This window comes from Solenopsis invicta, chromosome 7, assembly GCF_016802725.1.
Source record: "Solenopsis invicta isolate M01_SB chromosome 7, UNIL_Sinv_3.0, whole genome shotgun sequence".
Taxonomy (NCBI): Eukaryota; Metazoa; Arthropoda; class Insecta; order Hymenoptera; family Formicidae; genus Solenopsis; species Solenopsis invicta.
Window position 1 is genome coordinate 17,474,309 of NC_052670.1, and position 11,582 is coordinate 17,485,890.

Genomic DNA, 11,582 nt, shown 5'->3' on the forward strand with positions numbered 1-11,582 from the left:
AACGACTAATTTATTAGAAAGTAATTTTTTTAAATTATAGTTTTTGGAGTTATTCAAATATAATAATATATATGGATTGTTTTAAATAATTTAATATTTTATTTCTAAATTAAGTTTATATGAAATAAAAAATATTACTTTTTGTAATAAATGTGTAATTAGGTAAGAGACAACGCTAAAGTACATTAATATTTATATTTCTTTATTTTGATAAATATCTTAAATAAAAAAGTTAGTGAAAATCCGTGAAGCTTTTTTGCGGTAGCATTTCCGCTTTCTGCGATGCCGATTGGTCGGCTGGCGTGGACGAGTCCGTGTAATAATGGGCGAGTCGATTGAGATCGGTGAGGTGCGTGGTGTGTGAACCGCTCGAGACAAGTCTTTTTGGGTTGACCGCGTACCCAGTGAGCGTAATTTTCACTGGTACGCGATCATTAACGTACGGGATAAGTATGTGTGGTGTGTGCAACCGCTCGAGACAAGATCTTTTTGGGTTGACCACGTACAGTGAAAATCATGCTCACTGGTGCGCGGTCATTAACGTGCGGTGAGGTTAATTGTTTAGTGTATGCAACCGCTCGAGACCATCTACCTGTGTTACTGCAACACGGTCTTTTATGCAGCTCTGTTGACTGGATTATTCCTGGGAAGAACAAATTACTTGGTATCATTAATTAAATTGAGGAATTGTCGATTGTCTTTTTGGGTTGACCAGTGTGGCGTACCAGTGAGAATTACGCTCACAGCTATTACGCTGTCATGATAAAAATCTGGACAGGATTTAAGAAAAGAAGGTCCTTCTTAGTGGTGAGACATTATTGTATTAAATATTAATATTGCATTGTTTATTAATATATAATTTATTATTAATATCTTTTATCTTACACAGACATAATAGTCGATTTGTATTCATCCAATAAGCTCACAAGACGCATTGGCAGGTGCCAAGCAGATTCACATATTTGATAGGATAGCTGATGAAACCATCTCCTGGATACAGGAGAAGGAAGCGGCTCACAGCTCGGACGACTACGGCCAAGATTTAGAAGCGAGTCAAGCACTGGTAAGGAAGCATCAAGGATTCGAAACTGATTTGGCAGCTGTGAAGGAACAAGTGGAGAGCGGTTATTAGACAATTCTCATCGTGCGCCACATGACGAACTTAACGACTCAGTCGACAAACATGAGTCTGCGAATATGTGAGTAAAAGTTAATATACTCGAAGCTGAGATATTCTACATAATAATTTGAATTTTTCACAAATATCTTGCTCATCAGGTTATCTCCGCTGAAAGGTGCTACTGCTTCGGAAACAATAGAACCTGCGACATCTCAGAAGCCATTTGGTTTAACACACATGTTAGGCGAAAGATTAAGACGAGGTACGAAATATTTATGCAAGGATATCAATAACTGGGGTGATAAATTTGAAGCTTTATATACAAAGTAATTGATAAGTATTTTTAATATTATTGAAAATTACACTACTTGAGCTTATATATTTTAAGAAAAAAATACATTTCTGTCATATTTATATATGAAAATCATGTTTCTGTCATTTTAGATATGAAAAAGGACATGTTCTCGAAGACAAGTTAAAGTCAGGAAGTTGATAAGGTTCCTCATCATTCAAGTACAATTTGAAATAGGAGTATCACATATAGTTTTTAAAAATCATTGTAATCGCAAATTGAATCATCAGGATCTGGGTACAATTGAATGCAGCAGTTTCTCTACTGAAGTAGTTCAATATTTAAGTTTCAATAAATGCCATGTGTAACATAGCTTCAATCACTGTCAACATGTTTGTGAATTCTACTAAGAGAACTTTCGATTTTTATGAACTTAAGGAAGTGGCGAAATTTGTCACCTACAATTTGGATAAGATTGACGATAATTTTTATCCTCTGCCAGAGGTGAAATTATCATGTGATACACACAGATCTATCGGTAAGCTACTTATACATAATTCACGTATTCTATATATTGCTGTTTTAAACATTCATTTTTAAAACTAGGTATTAGTGTACAAGGATTAGCAGATGCGTTGATTTTGATGAGATACCTATTTCAAAGTAACAAAGCTAAGGAACTCAAGGTCCAAATTTTTGAGATTCTTTATTATGGCGCTCTAGAAGCAAGTTACAAAACAGTTACTGAGAAAGGTCCTTACGAGTCAGATGAAGGCAATCCAGTCAATAAAATTGTGTTTTTTAAGGTAAATATTATCTTAATTATGTTAAAAATCGGAGAGACATGCATAAACTTGCATGGTAAAATTAATATTTTTATATGATAACAATTGTACCGTTATTTCTAATAAATATAATAATATTGCATATAAAAAAGATTATTTTATTAGTTAAAGTATAATAATAATTGGAAACTGTATTATCTATACTTTAAAAAAGCGCGCGCTAACGCGGCCAAATTGATGTATAACCAACTATTGTGCGCGTTCAAACTGGCAAATCAGCTTGCCTAATCAAGTTAAATGTCATTTGTTACATCCGCAAACAACCAATCGTGTACATACAATCGCTTCGCAGAGCTGCCTATGGGTGCGTTCCGTTTCATACATGATGCGCATATATCTTTGTTTAACGTTCGCTGAAGAACAAGGATAAACGATGCATCGCACGCATTATGCGTGAAACGGAACGCACCCACAGTTGCTATGCCGGCTTTAGAACTTTAGACGCATCCGATGTTTGCTTATACCAATTATATGGTCGTCTCTTGTCACGAGGGAAATGTCCTACGTACAATCCAGTCTGCAATCTGCATAGATCCTCTCTACGGAGTCATAAAACAGCGATAATAAATGCGTATATAATTTATATATGTAACAGAGTGGGCATAAATGATCATATAAAAGTTTGATTCAATTATAAACATCTGCAGTTACTTTTTTAGTAAGTATAATACTAAAAATCTTTTCCAAAGATCTTAGACAATATAAAGTTCAAATTTGGCTCAAATCTTTAATATATTATTTATTATTCGATTTTGGACTTTATGTGTATTCCAATGAGAACATTAATAATGGAATTGACATCGAATGGACGTCAATTCCATTATCATTTCTCACTGGAATTTATATGTAAGAATTATAATGTATAGAAATATTCCCTATTTATGTAGAAATAATGTATAGCAATATTTATACCTATTTATATTTATATAGATTATATACAATTCATAATGAAAAAATTTGTTGGCCGACCACCAAACAAACCGTTCCACAGTCTTTCTATTCGTCAACAACAGCGAATAGAGAAAAGAATGAAAGAACATGACCACGATAACATAGCAAAACAGAGGAAAACACATGATATCAATTCAGCAGAGAATACAATATGTAATAAATCTTCACATTTAGATTTAGATTATTCTTCCAATAATCAGTTATTCCAATTTCAAATAAATAAAATAAAGGAAGGAACAGATTCTGAAACAAATTTTGAAACAGATTCTGAAAATGAATTTAATAACTGCGATTGCATTGATGATAATGAAGAATGTGACACTGACAATGACAGTTTTGAATTTGTTGACAATTTCCAGAAACAATTAGCTTCGACTTTTGTTGAAATTAATTTAACTCATGTTCAGGGAAATGCCATATTAAATGTTTTAAGATCTCATTCCTGTTTTTCCTGTCTACCTAAGGATGTGCGCACTCTTTTGAAAACTCCCTCTAGTATAGCAGACATTATTACACTTGAGGATGGAGAATACGTTCATATAGGTTTTGAAAAATCTATTATTACAAAATTATCTAATATGTATTCTCAGGTAATTCCATCTTCTTTAGAGATAGACATTAACACTGATGGAGCACAATTACATCGTAGTGGAAAAATTCAAATTTGGCCAATTCAATTTCGGGTTTGTAATATAATAGATAATAGCCCTGGAATTGTCGGAATATATAAAGGTCATAAAAAACCTAAAGATTCAAATGAATTTTTTAAATATTTTCTTGAAGAAGTACGAACAATTTCCTCTAATAAAGGCATTATGTTTCAAAATAAAGTAATACCTATAATTTATAGAAGTTTTATAGCCGATGCTCCAGCCAGAGCTTTTATTTTAAATCATAAAGGTCATAATGCTACCAACCCTTGCTCCAAATGTAAAGTTTCAGGAACTTATATTAATGGATCAATGTCTTTTCTTGGTGTAAATCATAAATCTCGTACTGATAATGAATATGCACAATGGCTATATAAAAATCATCATAGTAGTGATACAATTAGTCCTTTGTTACAATTTCCTTTGAACATAGTATCGCAAGTACCTTTTGATTACATGCACTTAGTTTGTCTAGGTGTGGTAAGAAGACTTTGCAAGGCATGGATGGTTGGAAACTTTACAAAATCAGTTAAATTTTCTTGTAAACATATTGATATGGTATCATCAAGATTGGAAAAATTGCGAAAATATTGTCCAGTGGAATTTTCTCGACTGCCAAGATCTTTGAAAGATTGGAAAGATTATAAAGCAACTGAATTCCGGCAATTCTTATTATATATAAGTCCTGTTGTGTTAAATGGAATATTACAAGAAAATGCTTATTTACACTTTTTATTACTTCATGCCTCAATACGCGTATTAATATCTCCAACATATTCTAAAAAATTGTTAGACTTCTCAGAAATTGCGTTAAAAAAATTTGTAAAATTATGTGAAAATCTTTATGGTAAAGATTTTGTCTCGTACAATATTCATGGTCTGTTACATTTAACGGAAGATGTCAGAACATTTGGAGTCTTAGATACTATTTCTACGTTTCCATTCGAGAACAAAATACCATTTATTAGAAAATTTATTAGGAAACCACATCTTTCTTTACAACAATTTATTCGAAGAATGGCTGAATATTCTGAGAAACCTATATTTTATGAAAGACGAACACTTAATAATAACATTCGAGTGTCACAATTACATGAATCTGGACCATTAAATCAAGATTTAATGTTTCTTCATTGTAAGCAATATAAAAAATTGGAATTCAATAACATGACCTTTAGTCTACGTCTTAACTGTTGTATTCTGAAATGTAAATCAATTTGTTTGATTCAAAATATACTAGTATCTTCCGATGAACAATATTTTTTGATTGTAAGAAAATTCAAGTATGTTAAACATTTCTATGATGTTGGAATTTTATCTCATGAAGTAGGATTTTTTATTTGTTCAGAATTATATGATAATGAAGTCGTTCCTTTTACAAATGTTTTAACAAAATGTTACAGAATGCCATTTTTTCAAATGGATAATATTGAAAATGATAACATTGATAGTACTGATATAAATTCTGATATTTCTACGTACATAATCGCTACTATGAATTTTTAATAATTTAAATAAAATTAGTCTTCATTGAATAACAATAACAAATAAAATAAATATTATTTTTATAAAATGTTGTTTAATGAAATATTTAAAATGTTTAATCAAATTTGTTTTATTGATGCTGTTATTAAATTAATTACATTACTGTCAATTGTTAGTTAATGCTTTTAATACAATTTGTATCCTGTTGCAAAAGTATTTAATTTGATATGTTACAATTACATACTTATTCAAAAAACATCTTTGTCTATTAATTTTTAAAATTAATATCGTTATTGTGTACATCCAATGATTTTAATTCTTTCTCTCGGAAAAATTTACAAATTGAAAAGTGATCACCTTTCTTAATACTCACAGTCCATGATTAACGTAATGACCAATAAGCTATATTCGTTTCATTAATCATGAATTGCGAGCATGTAGAAAGTGCTGACTTTTCAGTTTGGAAAATTTTCCGAGGGAAAGAATTAAAATCACTGCGTGGACATGTACAAATAAGATTGCTCATAACAAAATAAACATTTTGTCAAAATACATACCAAAATAAAATATTGCATAAAATATGGCGGAAACTAATTTATGATATTCTATTTTTAAATCTGTTTATATTATATATTTCAAGATTCAATTATTAATAAATTGTAGAGTTAAAGAAAGGATACAATTTCATTTTTTCAGTATGTAGTTTTATCAATAAAAGAATTTTATAGACATACTGCTTTTTAAAGTACGTAAATAGCTTGTTTTCAATTTTTTAATGTTTAAACATTTTCAATAAAACCACAATCCTCTATTACTCTGCTGAGTTATCACTCTGTATCCTCATATACATAAATCATTAATTATTAAAATATTCATAAAATATGCATGTCATGTTTCATATTCACACATTTACTTTGTGTTTGAATGTTGTTTTCATATAATTTTTACATATTTATGCGATTTATATTTATATAATATTTACATATATTTTTATACTTATATACTTAGGGCAGGTTCCAAAACGTACTTTCCGAAAAAAATTTTACTTGAAATATATAGTACGTATAACGTGTACTATATTATATCGAGTGAAATTTTTCTCGTAGAGGATGTTTTGATATGTAGCCTTAATTGAATTATACTATTAAAATTAAAATTTTTTTAATTAATAGTGAGATTATTTTTTTTATATGCAATATTGTTTTGTAGATATAATTCAATATGAACAAACGACCTAGGAGAGAGTACATAAAAAAACCTTCACGTTATGAAACAACTGCATCTTCTGACGATGAAGAAGCAATTAGACATCAAAAGAAAACAGAAAAAATATCTATTATTGATGATATTAACGATATTCGAGATCATATATCAGAATATGACACTCAAAAATTGCATGAAAAGGAATCAAATAATAGCAACTCTGAAGTTATTCAAGCAACATCTGTAACATTGTGTCCAACTGTTACAACTCATTTATCTTATACGGATTCTACAATACCTCTGACATCATCAGTAATAATGCCATCATTAAATAATTGCGCACCTACATCTTCATCAATGCTATTGCTGTCTAATTCTCCAACACAACAATTTGCTCAATCAACAATATTTCAACATGAACCAGTATGTGATGCACGTCCACATTTTCTGCAATCGTTCCCACTTCAATCTGAATCAAAATCTTCAGTATTACCAACAAATCAGTGTTTAGTATCATTAAGAAATCAAAATTTAAATGAAACCTATGTAACTTCCACATTGACGAATGCAGCGTCAACCTCAACATTTCAGTTTTCATCTCCTGTTTATACTTCTTCGATGTCTCAATTACCAGAAACATCAGTAATCACATCTTCATCTTCTATTATTTCTGCAATTGGTAGGACATCTCAACATTCTTTAAGAAATGAACGCTCATCTTCAAATTTACAACCATTATCTGATTTTCCATCATCATCATCATCATTAACACGTAAATCCCAGCCATCATTAACTTTGCTATCAGCTCCAGCAACTCATCACAATATGAATTTTAATGCATATTCTAACAATACATATACGTCTAATCCTAATCTTAATCAGAATATGATTCCTCCTCATGGAAATACTGATTTGATAAATGTTATAAAAACACAAATAACGGAATGCATGAATAATGCCATGACAGAAATTAGGTAATAAAACAAATTTTTTTTATAATTAAAAAGTAGTTTGTCTTTTTCAAAGCAAAAGTAAAATTTTTATATTTTAACATGATTTTAACGAAAAATGTCTTTTTATTATTTTATAATATTAAAAAATTACGTTTATAATCACTCTGTAACGACTCGTACAAAATTATTCATAACCTTTTCACACGTCACTTTTTTATGAGGATTTAGTTTAAATTGTAACGATGCACCTCCGCATCGTTCCCCCTGGGGCCACGAACCGCTCCCCTGTCCGGCCGAACACCCGCCGGACAGACGAACAGGCGCTACGCGCCGATAATCGCCTCACACGCGCGCACGAACGGTCCGACAAGCGCGCCGTTAAACGCCCGAAGTCCGCGCGCACGCGCACGGATTCGCATGCTCCTGGCGTTGGAGCGACAGAGAGGCGTACGCTCAAGCGAGAGCGCGATACCGGACCGATCTCGGAGCAGCGGGGATGCTGTATTCCGAGAAGAACCGAACTCCACTCGAACATCCCCGACTCTCCGAGATCGGGGTATAAAAGGCGGACGATCCCGCAGAGAGATCGACTCTCCTCCGGTCCAGCCTCCGAGCCAGACCCGGGAAATCCGCGTGGTAGAGCGAGCTCTGTCACCGCCGAGAGATCTCGGCGATTTCCGATCCCGCTTTCCCGGCACCTAGGGAATCCGAGTGGTAGAGCGAGCTCTGCCACCGTTGAGAGATCTCAACGATTCCCTCAACCCATCTCCGTCCAAGCGTCCACGGTAACGACTGCCACCAAGGGGGTAGAGATATCTCTGCCTCCATCGAGAGCTCTCGAGGCAGCCGACACCGACTCACGTCGGGGATTCCCTACTAAGGGAATCCCGCCGCGCACCTGTCGCGAATTCGCGGAACGCCGACGCGGCTTCTAGCGTAGGGCGTCCCGGCCCGCGCGCGCCGCGGACCGACAAGGCCGGCGACGACATAAACATCGTGGAATCCTCGCGACGATACCGAACCAAGCGTGAGCGAGACCGCGCTATCGTGCGCTCTCTCGCACCGACCGCGAGCCGAGTGCGAGCGACCGAACGCATGTAAATAGCTCCCCGGTCTGTAAATACCGCGTCTTCTTACTGTAATACCGCGTCTGCTTATTGTAAAACCGCGTCACCGTACCGTCGCGGATGCACCGCGTGTATCCGCGAACTACGGGCACATATTGTCAGTATTAGATCGTAAATAAAGTCATTTCTCATTAAACGCACGTCCGATCTCGGAATTGATTAACCCGGCAACCTTCCTTCGAGCCCTGGCTTCCCTGAGCTCGTCCGCACTCGGACAAAACACAGGTTGTTACAAAATAAAAAATAATAGTATAAAATTAAAAAAAAAAAATAATACAGCACATAATAAAAGATTTGTAAATTAACGTAGAGGATAACAAAGATTTTATGTAAAAGCCATCGAATATTTAATATTTTATTTAACTTTTTTGTTAATAGGATGATAAATCAACGTTCGAATCAAAGAGTAAATAAAAGACCTATAAAACCAAAAGTAATTCCATTCGAAACGATTGAAGAAGTGTTGGAATTCAATCAGTCAAATGATGCAAAATATATACAAATGGTACATATTATTAGTTGATCCCATGTTATAAATGAGTTAATTAAATTATTTCATATTGTCAAATTAATATAGGTACAGTATCTTGCATCCATTGGAGGAAGAAATATAAGAGACGTAATATATTTGGCATTTAAAGAAATTTTTACTCCAAATTCAGCCTCATTGTTTACATGGACGGGCAAGGACAACAATAACCGTTCTACAAAGGAAAAATTATCAGATTTACGAGTTATAGATGCTTTACATGGTACGATATTTATATTATATGTCAGTTCGATATTTATATATTATGTCAGTACAGTTAATATTTAAAATATATATTTTTTATTTTGTATCTCTTTTCTTCTTTCTTTCTCACTCATTGACTAATTATATAAACTAAACAATTATTAACAATAACTATTTTTATTTTTAGATGCTGCTTCTACACATTTTGAATTAACACTTTCAGAATTTAAATTTTATGTATCAGAAGCCTTACGATCAGCCAAATAAAGGCATCGACATCAGCAGCGTATGAATACAAGAGAACAACACAATATAATCTGAAATCTTATTGAAACTTTCCTCTTTAAATTTAACTTTTTGTATTTCAATATTTCATCTAAGAACTAATATCAAATTTTTTTATTATTACATTAATAAAAGAATAAAAATACATATTATACTTTTTGGTATTACAAATTATTATCTAAGAACTACGTATATATCAAATTTTATTGGATTAATTAAAGAATAAAAATGCATACTATATAAGAATACGTGATTTGATTTTGTTGTAGCTTATCATCTATTACATATACGAGTATATATACACACACACACACACAAAATGTTTTCTGGATTTTATCCATATCATATATTTTATTTATATATAATATAGCAAATGTGTATATTATATCTACATATATGCCCTTATAGCATTTGAATAGCAATTTATATGTATATGCATACATGTATATGTGTAATTGCTATACGAATGGTAATGTGAAGACATATATGTACTTATTTGCCAAATTATACATATAATAAGACTATATATATGTATATATATAGTCTTATTATATGTATATATATATATATATAACGTCTTATTATATATATATATATATATATATAATATGGTAAATAAGTACATATATGTCCTTACATTACCATTTGTATAGCACGTCTCATTTTGGAAAATAATCTAGAAAACATTTGGGGTAAATGTCCAGCAAATCACGCGCAAAAAGGAGTCCTATAGCGCAAGCAAAATCTTGTCCTAGTGCGTTATTATACAAGCAACAAATCGCCAGCATATTGTGCGTGATGCTTTCATATATTATACGCATATTGCATGCACATGTTATTAGCGTATTGCTTGCACAATATATATGCATATTGCTTGTTGATTTGACATGCATCTCACATGTTTATGACGAGAGTGTTGCAAGCAAAATTTGCTGGCGATTTGTTGCTTAAGTGACGACGCAGTTGGATAAGGTTTTGCTGGCGTTGTAGGAATCTCTTTTGCGCGTGATTTGCTGGACGTTCACTCGCAAAATGTTATCTGGGAGATTTATTCAACGCATTTTTGCACCACGCGAAAGAATTCGGCAGAAAAATGTGTCGTTTGCCCCGCAAACCGAGATATTATTGACGATTCAGGTTACAAGTTAGGAAACCTGTCATACGCGCAATCATGATCGCGGTCATGTGATGCACATCACATGGTACATCACGTGACCGCATAGATGCTGATAGTGTAGTAGCGAGCGCCACACTGTGTCAAAAATGTGAAAGGGAGAATTCCTGAGGGCGACGACCAAGGAGACGTATCTTACAGAAAAATGTAGAGATTAGAATTTGCATCGCAATATCTCCGCTCGTAGGGCACGGAGAGAAAAAATAAAAACACTTTTATATATGCAATTTTTCCCAAGCTATCGAATGAGATGACTTTGAACTTGATCGGTTCAGCCGTTGCTGAGATCTGATAATCTTGTTATGCTTGAACTCGCTGACTCGCGTAAAAGAGGCGTCGGTCTTTCTCGCTTTTTTTTTTGAATTGGCACGAGACCGCGCCTCTTGATGTTGAAATAAATTACCGTAGATCATAGCCCATATAGCACACTATAATATTGTATTAATATCTCATGCAATATTTAATCGCAATATTAATGAGACATTGCAGCAATGTCTGATGTCCTCTGAATAAATGTTAAAATTTCTCTGAAATGTAAATATTAATATGGTTACACCACATACGAGTAATTTCAATGCAAAACCATGTTTTTGTAGCATTTTACATTTTTCGCAAAAAAATCTTGGAAATTTTTTCTTAAAAATTCCCAAGTGGCCACCCATCCAAGTCGTGACCGCGGTGGACGTTGCTTGACTTCTGCGACTGCTGCGAACTGATCCCTAGTGATGATCTGTGAACACTTTATACTAATATGTATATAATTG

General features: G+C 33.2%; 2 protein-coding genes across 2 annotated transcripts; both read left to right on the forward strand.

The window, feature by feature from the left end:
• The first annotated feature begins 310 nt into the window (after positions 1 to 310).
• LOC105202639 (ribonucleoside-diphosphate reductase large subunit-like) lies at positions 311 to 6,873 on the forward strand. The gene is made up of 6 exons (XM_039451737.1): positions 311 to 807; positions 890 to 1,199; positions 1,279 to 1,446; positions 1,565 to 1,950; positions 2,019 to 2,218; positions 6,553 to 6,873. Exons 4-6 carry the CDS (start codon positions 1,773 to 1,775, stop codon positions 6,556 to 6,558), a joined length of 384 nt encoding a protein of 127 aa, XP_039307671.1. The 5' UTR covers positions 311 to 807; positions 890 to 1,199; positions 1,279 to 1,446; positions 1,565 to 1,772; the 3' UTR covers positions 6,559 to 6,873.
• On the forward strand, positions 6,565 to 9,798 carry LOC120358332 (uncharacterized serine-rich protein C215.13-like). Its single transcript, XM_039452247.1, has 4 exons — positions 6,565 to 7,520; positions 9,005 to 9,131; positions 9,204 to 9,378; positions 9,547 to 9,798. Exons 1-4 carry the CDS (start codon positions 6,565 to 6,567, stop codon positions 9,624 to 9,626), a joined length of 1,338 nt encoding a protein of 445 aa, XP_039308181.1. The 3' UTR covers positions 9,627 to 9,798.
• The last annotated feature ends 1,784 nt before the right edge of the window (positions 9,799 to 11,582 follow it).

What these genes read in the sequence shown, in the direction of transcription:
- LOC105202639 (XM_039451737.1), top strand. Translation starts at nt 1,773, where the DNA reads ATGTGTAACATAGCTTCAATCACTGTCAACATGTTTGTGAATTCTACT. An exon ending in TGATACACACAGATCTATCG is followed by an intron (nt 1,951 to 2,018) that starts GTAAGCTACTTA and finishes TTTTAAAACTAG; the next exon opens with GTATTAGTGTACAAGGATTA.
- LOC120358332 (XM_039452247.1), top strand. Translation starts at nt 6,565, where the DNA reads ATGAACAAACGACCTAGGAGAGAGTACATAAAAAAACCTTCACGTTAT. An exon ending in ATGCAAAATATATACAAATG is followed by an intron (nt 9,132 to 9,203) that starts GTACATATTATT and finishes AAATTAATATAG; the next exon opens with GTACAGTATCTTGCATCCAT. An exon ending in AGTTATAGATGCTTTACATG is followed by an intron (nt 9,379 to 9,546) that starts GTACGATATTTA and finishes TTTTATTTTTAG; the next exon opens with ATGCTGCTTCTACACATTTT.